This window comes from Garra rufa, chromosome 2, assembly GCF_049309525.1.
Source record: "Garra rufa chromosome 2, GarRuf1.0, whole genome shotgun sequence".
Classification (NCBI taxonomy): domain Eukaryota; kingdom Metazoa; phylum Chordata; class Actinopteri; order Cypriniformes; family Cyprinidae; genus Garra; species Garra rufa.
The window spans coordinates 55,649,141-55,666,521 of NC_133362.1; the positions used below are offsets into that span (position 1 = coordinate 55,649,141).

The 17,381-nt window shown below is 37.7% G+C and overlaps 1 protein-coding gene across 1 annotated transcript; it reads left to right on the forward strand.

The window, feature by feature from the left end:
- Positions 1-13,466: 13,466 nt before the first annotated feature.
- LOC141325994 (NACHT, LRR and PYD domains-containing protein 1 homolog) lies at positions 13,467-16,276 on the forward strand. The gene is made up of 2 exons (XM_073834708.1): positions 13,467-15,157; positions 16,006-16,276. Exons 1-2 carry the CDS (start codon positions 13,467-13,469, stop codon positions 16,274-16,276), a joined length of 1,962 nt encoding a protein of 653 aa, XP_073690809.1.
- Positions 16,277-17,381: the final 1,105 nt, after the last annotated feature.

Consider the following 17,381-nt stretch of genomic DNA (forward strand, 5'->3'; position numbering starts at 1 on the left):
GCTGGTGGCGCTATGCATATAACTGATTATTGGCATGTAGATGTGTTCAGGCCACCAATTTCATCAAACATATGAAGTTTGGTGCAGATTGACCTTGGTATGTTTGAGTTAGTGCAAGATATGATATATCCTGCTGCCAATAGGTGGCGCTATAATAATATCTGTATATTGGCCTTTAGATGTCTTCAGGCCAGGACTCTTACCAAACATGTGAAGTTTGAGGCAGATCGGACATTTTATGGCTGAGTTATAACAACTTTTATGTCCATGGCGAAACATCAAACTTTGTCAGGCCGCCATGGACACGCCCTTTAACGAAAACTCAAGATCTTCACAATTTAACATCTCTAAGGCCTCGAGATCAGACTGACCAAATATAATGTTAATATCATTAAATCTCTAGGAGGAGTTTGGTACAAGTCATTTCCTGTTGCCAACAGGTGGCGCTGTGATTATAATAGAATATAGGCCTTCAGATTGGTTCAGGCCAGGACTCTTATCGAACATGTGAAGTTTGAGGCAAATCGGACATTTTATGGCTGAGTTATAACAAGATTTATATCCATGGCGAGACCACGAAATTTGCCAGGCCGCCACGGACACGCCCTTCAACGAAAACTCAAGATCTTCGCAATTTAACATCGCTAAAGCCTTTTTATTAGACTGACCGATTTTGGTGTTGATCTGATTAAATCTCCAGGAGGAATTTGTTGCAGAGTACAGCATGACACTTCCTGGTGCCTGCAGGTGGCGCTATGAGTAAAACTAAATATGGGCATGTAGATGTCTTCAGGTCAGGAGTGTTATCACACATGTGAAGTTTGGGGCAGATCGGGCATTTTATGCCTGAGTTATAGCAACTTCCTTTTTCATGGCGAAACATCGAAATTTGCGAGGCCGCCACGGACACGCCCTCTGATGAAAACTCTAGATCTTCGCAATTTAACGTCACAAAGGGCTTTAGATTAGACTCACCAAATTTGGTGTTGATCCGAATAAATCTCTAGGAGGAGTTCGTTCAAGTATGACGCCTGAAAATGGCAAAAATGACACAAATTTTGCTAAGAAAATTAATAATAACCGACTTCCTGTTGGGTTTCGGATTTTGTCCCAGGAGGCTTTTTTGTAGGTATTGGTGAGTTACATGTGTGTACCGATTTGCGTGCATGTACGTGAATCACAGCTGAATGCGCACACCGCGGAACGTGTAAAGGTGGCGCTATTGAGCCATTTTGCCACACCCACTTCTGCAACCCATATCAGACGTCCATTTTCGCCAGGTTTGATGTGTGTGCAAAGTTTCATGAGTTTTCGGGTATGTTTAGGCCCTCAAAAATGCGATTCATTCCGGAGAAGAAGAATAATAATAATTAAAGCTGCAAGCAGCGATGGTAGGGCCCTCGCACTCGGGCTCACCGCCGATCGGTGGCGAATGGTGGGCACTATGCTATTAACACAGAAAATGTAGGAGGAATATGTCAAAGTCATTGATATGTGCCAATCTTCCTTCTGCCAGCTGGTGGCGCTATGCCTATAACTGAATATTGGCATGCAGATGTGTTCAGGCCAGTGCTTTTATCAAACATATGAAGTTTGGTGAAGCTTGAACATGGCATGCTTGAGTGTAAGTCATGACATATCCTGCTGCCAACAGGTGGCGCTATTACAAAATATTGGCTTTTAGATGTCTTCAGGCCAGGACTATTGGCAAACATGTCAAGTTTGGTGCAAATTGTACATTGCATGCTTAAGTTAGTGTAAAACAAGTAATTTGCTGTTGCCAGCTGGTGGCGCTATGACTATAACTAAATATTGGCATGTAAATGTATTCAGGCCAAGACTCTTATCAAACATATTAAGTTTGGGGCTGATTGGACATTGCACGCCTGAGTTACAGTAACTTCCTGTTTCATTGCATTAAGAGTATGCTTTAGCACTTAGCTAAATGTTGCTAACATGTTTCTAGCATGTTGCTACCCTATTTAACACTTGTTGATATTTTTAAAATGTTGCTGGGCATCCACAACAGTATTAAACATGTGACTTCCTGTTGCCAGCAGGTGGCACTATGACTATAACTGAATATGGGCATGGGCTTGTGTTCAGACCAGGACTCTTATCAGACATATTAAGCTTGGGTCAGATTGGACATTGTATGCATGAGTTACACTTATTTTTCTTTGTATTAATATCATGCTTTAGCTCTCAGCTAAGTGTTGCTAGCATGTTTTAACATGATTCTAGCATGATGCTAGCCTATTTAAAACTTGCTGACGCTTTTTATTATGTTGCTAGGAGTCCGTAACACCATTAAACGTCACTTCCTGTTGTCAGTAGGTGGCGCTATGACTATAACTGAATATTGGCATGTAGATATCTTCAGGACAGGACTGTTATCAAACATGTGAAGTTTGGGGCTGATTGGACATTGCATGTCTGAGTTACAGTAACTTCCTGTTTTATGTCTTTAACAACATGCTTTAGCACTAAGTAAGTGTTGCTAGCATGTTTGAGTACGTTTTAAACTAGTTTAGCACTCAATGGCTTTTTTAGTGTGTTGCTAATAGTGTGTCACAGTGTTAAACATGTCACTTCCTGTTGACAGTAGGTGGCGCTATAACTATAACTGAATATTGGCATGTAGATATCTTCAGGCCAGGACTGTTATCAAACATGTGAAGTTTGGGGCTGATTGGACATTGCATGCCTGAGTTACAGTAACTTCCTGTTTCATTGCATTAAGAGTATGCTTTAGCACTTAGCTAAATGTTGCTAACATGTTATAGCATGTTTCTAGCATGTTGCTACCCTGTTTAACAGTTGTTGAATTTTTTAAAAATGTTGCTAGGCATCCACAACAGTATTAAACATGTGGCTTCCTGTTACCAGCTGGTAGCGCTATGACTATAACTGAATACGGGCATGGGCGTGTGTTTAGGCCAGGATTCTTATCAAACATGTTAAGTTTGGGGCTGATTGGACATTGTATGCCTGAGTTAGAGTAACTTCCTGTTTCATTGTATTATTAGCATGCTTTAGCATATTAGCTAAGTGTTGCTAGCATGCTTTATTATTTTTGTAGCATGTTGAATATTAAGTTTGGGTCAGATTCAACATTATATACATGAGTTACAGCAATTTCCTTTTGTATTTGTATTAATAGCATGCTTTAGCTCTTAGCTAAGTGTTGCTAGCATGTTTTAGCATGTTTGTAGCATGTAGCTAGCCTATTTAAGACTTGTTAACGCTTTTCAATATGTTTCTAGGAGTCCGTAACAGTGTTAAACATGTCATTTCCTGTTGTCAGCAGGTGGCGCTATGACTATAACTGAATATGGGCACTGACGTGTGTTCAGGACCGGACTGTCATCAAACATGTGAAGTTTGAGGCAGATCGGACATCGTATGCCTGAGTTATAGCAACTTCCTTTTTCATGGCGAAACATCAAAGTTTGTCCGACCGCCACGGACACGCCCTTCGACGAAAACTCTAAAGCTTCGCAATTTAACATCGCAAAGGCCTTATGATGACACTCAGCAAATTTGAAGATGATCGGATAAAAACTGTAGGAGGAGTTCGTTAAAGTATGAGGCCTGAAAATGGCAAAAACTGCACAAAAATCGTACAGGAAATTCAATATAACGGACTTCCTGTTGGGTTTCGGATGTTGCACCAGGAGACTTTTTTGTAGGTATTGGTGTGTTACATATGTGTACCGAGTTTCGTACATGTACGTGAAACGTAGCTCGAGGGGCACTCCGTTGAAATTTTATAGGTGGCGCTATCGAGCCATTTTGCCACACCCACTTTTGAAAACCATATCAGATGTAAATTTTCGCCAGGTCTGATGCGTGTGCAAAGTTTCGTGAGTTTTCGGGCATGTTTAGGCCCTCAAAAAGACTTTTCATTTTGGAGAAGAAGAAGAAGAAGAAGAAGAATAATAAACGGAGCAATTCCAATAGGGTCCTCGCACTGTAGTGCTCGGGCCCTAATAAGAAACGGAGCAGATCCAATAGGGTCCTCACACCATCGGTGCTCGGGCCCTAATAAACGAAGCAGATCCAATAGGGTCCTCACACCATCGGTGCTCGGGCCCTAATAATAATAATAATAATAATAATAATAAACGAAGCAGATCCAATAGGGTCCTCACACCATCGGTGCTCGGGCCCTAATAAGAAACGGAGCAGATCCAATAGGGTCCTCACACCATCGGTGCTCGGGCCCTAATAATAATAATAATAAACGGAGCAGATTCAATAGGGTCCTCACACCATCGGTGCTCGGGCCCTAATAATAATAAACGGAGCAGATTCAATAGGGTCCTCACACCATCGGTGCTCGGGCCCTAATAATAATAATAATAATAATAATAATAATAAACGAAGCAGATCCAATAGGGTCCTCACACCATCGGTGCTCGGGCCCTAATAATAATAAACGAAGCAGATCCAATAGGGTCCTCACACCATCTGTGCTCGGGCCCTAATTAAAGCTGCAAGCAGCGTTGACCGGGCCCTCGCCGTCTGGCAGTCGCCATCCCGATAGCATCAGGAAAACCGTGCCCAGTTGGCACATGCATTCACAGTAACCCTTTGGACTAACCCTAACTGTCTCTCCTCCTCTCTGACTCTTTCTCTTGCCACCCATCCCCCCTCCTTACACTCAGCCACTTACCACACAAACACACACATAGAGTGCAGAGCAGAGTGAGATCAGATATGTTTTTTAATTTTCTTTCATTCGTGGAGTTTTGTATAATTATGAAATGAACTGTGTTTGATCAGAATGAATAGTTATTTGTATGAAAAAAAGTTTCAAAGAGTTAGGATGCTGCACTTTAAATATATAATAAATCATTGAAAATTGAAAATGGAAAATGAAATTCTAGGCACGCTATCTGCCTCAAAAACACAGGAAACAAATATTTGAATGTATTTTTTATTTTTATTTATTTGCCATGGCAACAGCATTTGATGCATCAGGGACGCCTTTACAGACTCTCATCGGCCGTGTTTTTACATTATTCTGATGAAGTTTGAAGAAAATCGAGTACAAATATATTGTTCGTTGTTCGTTCGTGTTTGTTAGTTCATTAACCATTGTTAACAAAAGAGACCCTATTTTAAATAGTTACCATGTTTTATGATCTACAACCATTTTAAAATATTATTTAAATGATCTATAAGCATCTGTGAAATAATTATAAACAAATATATTAAAAATAAATACATATTAACTTATTTGATGTATTTGTTTCTCATTCTAATTAAGTGAACTGAGCAGTATAGTGTCATACTTATAAGATTTTTTATTCTATCAGTGAGATTGTATATATGTATATAAATCATATAATTTTTCCTTAAAAGATTAAAAAAAGATTTTAATGCTCTTTAAGCACCTATACAAAATAATTATGTAAAAGTACACTGACAGTACAGTATATATCAACTGATTCTATGGATTATTTTCATTCTTATACATTGAGAATGAGCTAAATAGCATTAGAGGTCAAACGATTCCTTATCTTATGAGGACCTCTAGTGTTCATCCCTGGTATTAGAGCTTTAATCTGACAAATTTATATGACACTTTTAATGTTTTTGGGGCCTCTGAGCATGATAACATTTTGAAACTACACGTATTTCCTAAGAATTTCTTGTTCTTTATATGTAAAAAGTTTTGATGTGTTAGAATAATGCAATTTAAAGATATATGGAAATAACTCTCCATCTTTTTTACTGTTACTTTCATAAATCACCACATCAACACCGTTCAAGATATCCCAAAGCCGTTCACCTTTTAACATCTTCAGTATCTTGGCACCATGTTGACAAAGTTTGGTGTGCACTGTCTGATTCTGCTATGAGTGATATGAATTTATTCAGCTATATTTTTCCAAAAATCCACATTCAAATAAAAATAGCTGACTTCCTGTTGGTCGTAGCTAATGGGTGTAAATTTTTTGTAAAAAAAATCTGGTGATCAAAAATGATTAGGCTGTAGTTAAGAACTGTTAGTTTTATGGACAGTTAGAATGTTTTGTATATGCAGACAAGGGCTTTATGATGGGCCTGATTTTAATTTAGAAAAATGTTTTATTTCTTAAACATGTTTGAAGTTCTTAATATATTTCACTGTTGCACATTTAGTCTTTTTATTTTTTTACAGTAATGTGCATTTTGCAGTTTGTTTACATGGTGTACATTGGATGCACATATTTATGACTTCTTGTTACAGTATTCATTTAAAATAAAAGTTGTTTAAAATAAACAACTGTGTGCACCCTATTATTAATGTAGATGTGTATTTCAGTAATAAACTTAAGTAGGGGAGTTTTAAGTTACCAGCATTTATATCAAAATATGGATCCCATGTCTGCAAAACTAACATTTTAAATGAAATATTGATAGCTAATCGATATCGAATCGAATTGAATCGAATCGAAACCATAAAAATAACAATCGAATCGAATTGCCAAATTGGTCACAATACCCAGCCCTAATTCACATCCTAATGAATAAACAACGAAGAGTTTAAATATTCCCTTCTATCTCCTCCTTTCTGACTCTCTCTTTCCACCCATCCCCCCTCCCCACTCTCACCCTAACACTCAAAAAACACACACCCACTTACCACGCACACACATAAGTGCAGAGCGGAGAGGGATCAGATTTGTTTTTTAATTTTCATTAATTCATAGATCTTTGTATAATTATGAAATGAACGGTGTCTGATCAGAATGACTAGTAGTCTGTATGAAAAAAGTTTCAAATACTTTGGATGCTGCACTTTAAAGATATAATAAAATTACGGCTATCTTTTTTTACTCCGATTTCAATCAATCACCACATCAACACCGTTCAAGATATCCTAAATCTGCTCGCAATTTAGAATCTTCAGAATGTTGGCATCATGTCAAAAAAGTTTGGTGTGAATTGGTTGGTTTTCCCGAGAGAAGTATATAAAATTCCACAGCCTGAGTTTTCCAAATATCCACATTCAAATCAAAATAGCCGACTTCCTGTCGATCGTATCTAATGGGTGTAAATTAGAAATGTTTCTGGCTTGATGAGAACAATATATGTACCAAGTTTGGTGACTGTAGGACAAACTAAACCCCCAACTTTTGTCAAAAGGTGGCGCTATGGAGCGCCTGCTCCACGCCCATTTATGGGCTTTTATCAGTGTCTAAATATCATTAATACAGATGTGTGTGTGAAGTTTCATGAAATTCTGAGTATTTTAAGTGGCTCCAAAACACAAAAAGCTAAAGTTAAAGTTTGACACGTTGCCATGGCAACATGATAAAAGTTATCGATAATGCAATTCACAGATTCTCATTGGCCGTGTTTCAACATTATTGAGATGAAGTTTGAAGCAAATTGAGTAAAATTAAGAGGTTGATTTAAAAGCATTTAGAAAACGTTGCGCTTTGTGCTGCCAGTTGGTGGTGCTATAACTTTGACTCCTAATAGTCACATCTCTGTGATCGGCATCATAAGATGAACAAACTGCTGAAGTTTGGTCAAAATCAGACAAAGTGTGTTAAAGTTATTAGACACTTCCTGTTTCTAATGTTTCGCCATAACTTTGTCGCCCCGCCACGGCCAAACCGTTCGAGATATCAAAAATCCCCTGGCAATTTTGCGTCCCCAATGTCTTGAGATAATGCTGACCGAGTTTGGTGGCCATCGGTGGAAAGGTCTAGGAGGAGTATTTCAAATTCCATTGCATGCGCTTTTTAGACATCCCTGAATAGCTGACTTCCTGTTTGGTGAAGCACGGACTGTGAGCACGGAAGTTGTTCGGCCCGATGAGGTCTATATGTGTATGAATTTTGGTGACTGTAGATCAATTGGTGTGCGCTCCAGAGTCCCTCAAAAGTCGCAATTTTTAACGCTGTGCCACGCCCCCCCCAGGTGACCCCCCCCCATGTCAAAGTCTGTCCGGCCCTGATGGCCGCAGGTTCCAATGTGTGTGCAAATTTTCAAGAGTTTTCGTGTATGTTAAGGGCCCCGAAATCCCCCAAAACATTGAAAAAAAAAAAAAAAAATAATCCTTAGAAAAACAATAGGGCCTTCGCCCTTTTGGGCTCGGGCCCTAATAATAATAAACGGAGCAATTCCAATAGGGTCCTCGCCCTTTTGGGCTCGGGCCCTAATAATCCTTAGAAAAACAATAGGGCCTTCGCCCATTCTGGGCTCGGGCCCTAATAATCCTTAGAAAAACAATAGGGCCTTCGCCCTTTTGGGCTCGGGCCCTAAAAATAAGAATCCTTAGAAGAACAATAGGGCCTTCGCCCTTTTGGCCTCGGGCCCTAATAAACGGAGCAATTCCAATAGGGTCCTCGCACTGTAGTGCTCGGGCCCTAATAATTAAAGCTGCAAGCAGCGATGGGCGGGCCCTCGCACCGGGCTCACCGCCGACCTGTGGAGAATGGTGTGCACTATGCTCTTAACATAGTAAATTTAGGAGGAATATGTCAAAGTCATTTAGATGTGCCAGATTTCTTGCTGCCACCTGGTGGCGCTATGTGTATAACTGAATATTGGCATGCAGATGTCTTCAGGCCAGCGATTTTATCAAACATATGAAGTTTGGTGCAGATTGAACATGGCATACTTGAGTGTAATACATGACATATCCTGCTGCCAACAGGTGGCGCTATTACGAAATTTTGGCTTTTAGATGTCTTCAGGCCAGGACTATTGGCAAACATGTCAAGTTTGGTGCAAATTGTACATTGCATGTTTAAGTTAGTGTAAAACAAGTAATTTGCTGTTGCCAGCTGGTGGCGCTATGAGTATAACTGAATATTGGCATGTAAATGTATTCAGGCCAGGACTCTTATCAAACATATTAAGTTTGGGGCTGATTGGACATTGCATGCCTGAATTACAGTAACTTCCTGTTTCATTGCATTAAGAGTATGCTTTGGCACTTAGCTAAATGTTGCTAACATGTTTCTAGCATGTTGCTACCCTATTTAACACTTGTTGATATTTTTAAAATGTTGCTGGGCATCCACAACAGTATTAAACATGTAACTTCCTGTTGCCAGCAGGTGGCACTATCACTATAACTGAATATGGGCATGGGCTTGGGTTCAGACCAGGACTCTTATCAAACATATTAAGCTTGGGTCAGATTGGACATTGTATTCATGAGTTACACTTATTTTTCTTTGTATTAATATCATGCTTTAGCTCTTAGCTAAGTGTTGCTAGCATGTTTTAACATGATTCTAGCATGATGCTAGCCTATTTAAAACTTGCTAACGCTTTTTAATATGTTGCTAGGAGTCCGTAACACCATTAAACGTCACTTCCTGTTGTCAGCAGGTGGCGCTGTGACTATAACTGAATATGTATATATCTTCAGGCCAGGACTCTCATCAAACATGTGAAGTTTGGGGCTGATTGGACATTACATGCCTGAGTTACAGTAACTTCCTGTTTCATTGCATTAAGAGCATGCTTTATGTTTCTAGCATGTTGCTACCCTTTTTAACAGTTGTTGATATTTTTAAAATGTTGCTAGGCATCCACAACAGTATTAAACATGTGGCTTCCTGTTAACAGCAGGTGGCGCTATGACTATAACTCACACCATCGGTGCTCGGGCCCTAATAAGAATCCTTAGAAGAACAATAGGGCCTTTGCCCTTTTGGGCTCGGGCCCTAATAATAAATGGAGCAATTACAATATGGTCCTCGCACTGCAGTGCTCGGGCCCTAATAATAAACGGAGCAATTACAATAGGGTCCTCACACGATCGGTGCTCGGACCCTAATAACGCATTTCTGTAGATACAATGCATCTAAAAAAAAGTGTAGGAAACAGAACCATTAAGCTAATAGCGTAAAGGCTTGCCCTGTGAGGCGCTTTGACAGATCCGTTTGCATCCTCAGCATGAAAACTTTTAGTTTACAGTCATATCCTTATCTGTAAATGTCACAAATTCACACAAGCATTCCCATTTATGCATAAAAGTCCGTTCTGACAGTCTGTGTTAAGTTTAAATCTGTACTGAATGAGTGTGACTGGAACACAGACAGGGAGACAATTAATACTCAGCGCAAAAAACATTCATTGTGCTGAAACATCTGTCGTTAAATGTTAAATTTAGATTTAAAATACAACATGTAGTGCACATATTTATGGAAAGTAGGAACTGTAAAGTAGGGCTGTGACGGTGGAAGATTTTTACCTCCTCGGTGGTAATGGACCAACTACCGCCGGTGGCGCGGTGTTGTATCAAAATAAATTAGGCTAACCATTAACAAACCTGCATGTTTATTTTAGCAATTCTGTCAATGAACAAACAGCTAAAATAAATCAAAGAAATAATGCATTTAAATAAGAAAGTAGCCTAAATAGGCTATTAAACAAACATTCGTTGCAAAAATTCCTAACAACCTCGACAGCTCATCAGTTACTGGCCTTAGTCTGACTGTCTTTTTTTCTCTTCCCTATTGCACAGCTGCTGTTTTTAATAGCGAAGTAATTACATTTATTTTCGTTTCTTTAGTTTATAAAGTTAATTTAGAAATATATTTGGAACACATTTTGTTTGTGAAATTCAAGTTTTTTTTTTAAAGTAACGACCAATCGGCCAGCGGCAGACAGATCAATTTAGCCTTCTCAAATCATCACGATTTAAATTAAAATCCAAAGATATAAAAATACTTAAAGCATATCACAATATTAGTTTAATCGTTTAACCTAGATAAACGTGTGCTATAGGCGCATATCCAATCGTTTGCGGAGAGTTAAAGCTGAAGCGGGCTTTGCACTACATGGAGGCGCGGGCGCCATGTAAAACTTCATTTTTGCTCATAAAGGTAAGAGTAATAAATTTACTTTAAATTATTACTTCACTATTTTAAAACAAAATCATTCAAATCGAAAAAAACTCTTTCATTAGCTATAGGCCTAATCCATAAAGATGCATTAAGGCATTAAAAGCGCGTCCAGTGAGCAGATGGCGAGTCAGGATCGTCAACTTCATCTTTGCGACACTGACTCAGAAAATACTAGTTTATTAATAAATAATTTGAATATCTCCTTACTTTTTCTCCGCCACATTCATGGTAATTGCTTTAGCTGGGGCTTTGCGGCCAAGAGGTTTAACTAGATGTTTGTCACACACAGTTCTGTTTCTGACATCCATTTGACACTGTTGTGCAATTCTCAAACCTCCATTATCAGCACCAGTCTGTCGTTTCTCCAACCTGCATCATTCTCTGTATATATTCTGAATTCTACTCATGTTTACATTATTGTGCTAACATAATAACTAGTTTTATTTTTCAAATGCTGTTATATTTACTTAATTATAAGCGTACAGTTGTGTGAAGAAATTAACAATTGTTTTTGCCTAAGTAATAAGAGTTTGTCTTTTTACATCCACTAGAATTTGATTTGGCTATATAAACTGTATATTTCAGGTATTGCACTTCAGTACATAACATGACTATATCTATAATATATATTTATGTTCAGATTCACGTAATGTTGTCTTTTTATTTATTTATTCTACTTTATATATTCTACTTTTATTGATTTGTTCTACTTTACTGCAAAAAGTGTTTAGTAATTTATATAGTCTTACTATTTAAATTACTAAACAAATTACTGTAAAAAGAACTTAAATTCTAAACTATGACGAATCCTATTTGTTTCAAGTGTATTTATTTTTCTAAAATCTAGAGTAGAGGAGGGATCTAGGAGCTGACATGTTTAGGATTGCTGTATTTCAGGTTGGTCAAGAGGTTTGACTAGTTGTTTTTCGCACCCAGTTCTATTTGTGACATCTATTCGTCATTGTTACGCAAATAACAAAAAAACCAGCCTCATTTTCTGTATACTAAATTCTGCTAATGTTTACATTATTGCTCTATTTTTCCAATCATAATCTTATTTGTTATATTTACTTAAATATAAGCATACAATTGTATGAAGATACTAAAACATTTTTAACTGCATAGAGTAGTGGCAGTATTTACTAGTTACTGTATATAAATTACTAAAATTACTGAAAAACATGTGTGGTCATTTCGACCTAAATTATACTAAACTTTTATGAATTATATTTGTTTCAAAGGTGGAGAAGAGGAGGGGTCTAAAAGCGAACATGTTAAGGATTGCTGTATTTCAGGTTGGTCAAGAGAAAGGACTAGATGTTTCTCACACACAGTTCTCTGTGTGACATTGGTTCGATATGCCACTGTTTAAGAATCTTGCACGTGCATGTTCACAGAAGCAGTCTGTCGTCCACACAACCTGCATTATTCTCGCTTTCTTCTTTGTCAAAATAAGGTAATGCTGCTATAACATTATTCTGTTTACAAGTTGAACTTTAATGCTATATATTAGTTTTATGTATTTTTTTTATATATTAATATTATTTATTTTTTGCAGACTCTTTTGACAGTATGTTAAAAAAATTTCTAAACATTTTGAGTGTAACAAGATATCACCAGTTAAAACTATTCACCTTATTAATCAACACGGAAGTAGGCCTATGGGTGACTAAAAACTGTTTGCACTACAAATCAGTCTGTTCATAATGAAGATAACACATTAAAATAATATGGTAAGACACAATATCAAGCTGTACAGCCGTGCAGTATACTGCTAAAAAATAGCTGGACACGGAGACTGGAAGCCAGACACATAAAATGTACAAATGACCGTGCCTGCTCTTATGGAAAAAATAAGGTGGATAGTACTTGTGATAATCTTACTTACATGTATTATAATTTCATTCTGTAATGTAGGCTAAAAGAACTTTTAAGTAAAAATCTTTCTTTGTTACTCAGCTGTAAAGCTTGTATAATTGTACTGAATAAGTGATTGATATTTCAGGCTAAAGGCAGTAGTTATAGGGTGCCTAAACATTGTCCTATCTAGCATTTTGCAGTAACATGGACATTTCCAGATCTCATGTTGGGTCAAATGTCAACGCTGCAGCGTGGAATGGAAGCAATGTTACAGTGCCTGTACTGACTAACAATACAATAACAGGCAATGTCCACATCATACATAATGCACCTGGTAAGATTTTTTTTTTTTTTTTATGTAGCCAGAAGCTGATAAAATTGGAGTTTTCTGATAATATTGCTGAATACCAGTGCTGAAATATGTAAATTGTTTTAAAATATGTATATCAGATATCTGCTAATACAGTTGTATGAATATAGTTTTGTAAATGTTATAGATGTAGCTACTAAAAACATGTCCTGTAAATGTGTGTAACGTTCTGCAGGTTTCACTGGGTATCGCACATCATGTGAAAAAACACAAACCTCAGGTGACTGATGAATTTAATAGTAATGTTTTGAAATACCTTCCACCTTTTAATTTATCAGCTATTTATAATCTGCTCTGATTTTTTATTGTATTAAAAGCCAGAATTAATTTTAAAAGATTTAAATATTGACAACTTCATTTCTGCAGCAATGAGAGCAATACTCAAATATAAGAAGCTGATCTGCAGTGAGTATCAGTATGTGACTGAGTATAACTCTCTGCCTGGTGAACAAGTGCTGCTGTCTGAGCGATTCACACAACCTCTGATCCTTCAGAGACATAGAGATCAAAAAGAGAGAGAAGAAGAGATCTGCTCCAGCGGAGAAAGCTTTCAGCAGGTCCTCAACTCCAGGAGCAGTCTTGAATCTGACCCTTTGAACACTCTGTTAGAAAGTGATCACCATGGGATCTGTCCTAGTGCTGTCATACTGCAGGGAAATTCAGGGAATGGGAAGACCTTAACTGTGCAGAAGATAATGCTGGACTGGGCATCTGATAAACTCTACAAAGAGCGGTTTGATATTGTGTTCCACTTAAAGTGTAAAGAAATAAATCGCATTCCTGGCAGAAAGAGTTTGGTGGAGATCTTGAGCTACAACTGCAGTTTAACATCAGATCAGATCTCACAGATACTACAGCAGGCACCAGAGAAGGTGCTTTTCATTATTGATGGATTTGATGAGTTGAAACTCACACAGGACATTTATGACATGTCACCTCACACTGATGTGATTCAGAAAGCTCCAGCTGAGGTCACTCTTTGTGCCATGTTGAGAGGACACATCTTGCCGGAGTCCTTCCTCCTGGTCACCACCAGATCTACAGCTACAGACAAGTTGAGTCGGCTCCTCAAAGGACCTCATCGTTTCTCTGAGATAATGGGTTTCTCTGAAAAGGGGGTGGAGGAGTACTTCCAGAAATTTTTTCAGAATGATGAACTCTTCAGGAGGGCTTATACATTTGTGAAGACAAATGAAAACCTCTTCACCACCTGCTCCATCCCTGTCATCTGCTGGATCATCTGCACAACTATAAAGGAACGCTTCAAAATTGGAGCAGATGTGACAAATGGACTGGAAACCACCACCTCTATATACGTTGATTTTGTGTTCACTCTGCTGGAGCATCACTGCCAGGGTTTAAGTCAGTCTGTCCCAAGCCTGCTAAGGAGTCTGGGTCAGCTGGCAGAGAGAGGGATGCTGGAACAACAAGTCTTGTTAGATGAGAAAACTGTTTATGAAACAATTTCCGATCCTGCAGCCAATCCATTTCTTTGCAAGTTACTCTTTAAGAGAAGAATCTGCCAGGAGACAGTGTTCAGTTTCATGCATCTCAGCTTTCAGGAGTTCTTTACTGCTCTCTACTATGTCATTCTAGATGAAAAAGAGTCCCAGAAAAAACTTACTCCATTTTTAGAACATAACGATATTAACGCTCCACGTTTTGCAGCTGTGTTTCAATTTGCAATTGGTCTCTTGAATAAGGATGTGAGACACAAACTTAAAAAGAAATACGGTCTGTTTGTTCACCCAAAGACACAGGCCCTTCTTAAAGAATGGATTCGGGAAGAGCTACAAAGATCCATATATTCACGTAGAGCAGTTTTTTTTCTTCACTGCCTCTATGAACTTCATGAAGATGACTTTGTGAAAGAAGCTATGGAAGGCTGGAGTGAAATTAATGGATATGGTGCATTTCTGAGAAGAACAGACTGCTGGGCTCTGCTGTACTGCTCTCAGTGCTGTCAGTGCATTGACGAACTGAGTCTCCAGGATTGCAAACTGACATCTGAAAAGTTGAGGATTATTCTGCAAGCTCTCCCCAAGTTTAAGAAATTAACGTAAGTGCTTTGATCCAAAACTGATCCTACATTGATGAGCCATTGATAAATTTTTTCTGACATTACTTTTTTTGTGTAACGTCACTGAACTTAAATTGTTCACTGAACAATTTACATTTTTCACAATGAAATCTGTTATTTAAAAAGCAAATACTTTTAATTTATTAAATTTTTATTGTTTGTTATTGAGAGTTTTACTTGACCATTTAGTCTGTACAGTAATGTTCTGGATTTGATTTTGAAGATTGTATCCAGAAGATCTATCAGACTCTGCTTTTGTTGAGCTGATGTGTGCTGTGACAAGAGGGCAGACCCTGAACTCACCAAAGTATGTTTTACCATTTACTCATAATATGTTTTATACGTTTTATGTAATGGATGCACACATACTATCATCCTTCAGTGTGCTTTTGTTTTACTTTTAGTTCATAGATGTTTTTTTTTGGTGCTTTGCAGTGTTACTGTCTTCAGGACCAATGTTAAGTTGGTCAGTGTTAATTGTTATGGCCAGTCACTTGATCTGTCAATTAGTGAAGAGCTATCCAGGTGAGGATTTTTTTCCATTCTTCAAATAACCTCTTTCTCTTGGCAAATGCTTCTCCACAATGTAAAACCTTAAAATTATTATTATGCTACAAATAATGCAGCTAAATGTGACCACAGCTTCTTTGTTTACTAATGATATATAATGTATAATATGTTGCTGCCCAACATACTATTAATTATAAAAAAGTTCTAAGCAAGGACTTTTGGTTTTTATACACAATAATAAAATAGTAAGATTCTATAATATACCTAGGTTCCTTTATTAATTGATAACAATTTTGTGTTGTTGTTTTTTTGTATAGTGTCTGGATAAGTCCTTGCTGGTATAAAAACCCTGGACGAGTTATGGAGTTGCTCAGTTTCACCTTGCCACACTCAGAGCTCATTAACATCGACTGGACCAAACTTTTTCAGATAATGTACCATAAGGATTCAGATGCAATAATGCATATACTCTATTCTTTCACTAAACTGAAAAAGATGGAAATGAGAGTGGACTCCCTGAATAAGAGATGGTGTGTTTGGAGCCTCCAAATCATCCAGAACTGTCCCAGTCTAACAGAACTTAAGTAAGGAAAACATCTGAAATCACAATCTGGCCGGTGTCTGTATAAATTTGTCTGCTGTTAGGAACTATTGTGTGGGTTATATTTTAAGGGATGGTCCACCAAAAAAAAAAAAAAATCTGTCATTTACTCAATCTCATGTCGTTCCAAACCTGTATGACTTGATTGTGTTGAACACAAGAAGAGAATATCTAACAAATAATTGTTTGAATGAATGTGTGAGAAACAAAGTATTAAGTGTATCAGTTCCTAAAATCTATATAATTTTATCTGTTAAACTAGGGTAGATGCTTGCTTCTTACTGAAGGAGGGAATCAATATCTTGCAGAGGTCACGCACAAGACCAGCCTGTATTATGAGAGTTCACGGGTATGTATTGGTTTATCATCATACATTTTGCACTAATAAATTTGCTGGTCTTTCTTTTCCAGGCAGTTTAGCTTTAAGGTTTCAAGACAGATATGTGCAGCACGTTGCAAGTCTTATGAAACCAAACAGTAACATTTTGTGAGGAACAAACCCAAAGTTTGAGATTTGTTATATTTGTTAAATTACCAAAGATCTCTCACACAAATTGTTGTTATAACAGTGATTTGGTTAAAGGCAGATGTCAGGTTTGTTAATGACTCTGCAGTGATGTTTTGCTTTGTGCTTTCTGGTTATGAAGGTTGGTTTGCTCTAAACACTCTCAAAAATGCAGAAAGTATGAAGACTGTGGACTTAGCTGCAACCAGAATGTGATGATTCATTTGAGTTCTCGGGGCTTTTCTATGGAGACTTTGCGGAAGTAAGTAAAAACTAAGGTTAACAAATAAATGCATAAATAACAATGAGAACTGTAAAATGATACCAGTCAGTAACACAAAAGATTTACCTTTTATGATTTATACAAGATTTCTATTTGAACATTGTATATTAAAGGATAACTTTCGGCAAAATGCAATCTGGCGTGTTTTTTTGTATTAAAAGGATAATTACGATGAAAGAGCCACTTTTAAGATTGACCGTGATTTAGTTTTTCTGGTCAAATGGCCGGTGAATGGGAGTGCTAGGGGCACTAATTTGAGCGCATCAAAATCGATATTTTTACAACACTAAGAAGGCTCGACACA

Coding starts and splice junctions, on each gene's coding strand:
- LOC141325994 (XM_073834708.1), top strand. CDS start 13,467: ATGAGAGCAATACTCAAATATAAGAAGCTGATCTGCAGTGAGTATCAG. Junction 15,158..16,005: donor CCCAAGTTTAAGAAATTAAC/GTAAGTGCTTTG, acceptor TTTTTTGTATAG/TGTCTGGATAAGTCCTTGCT.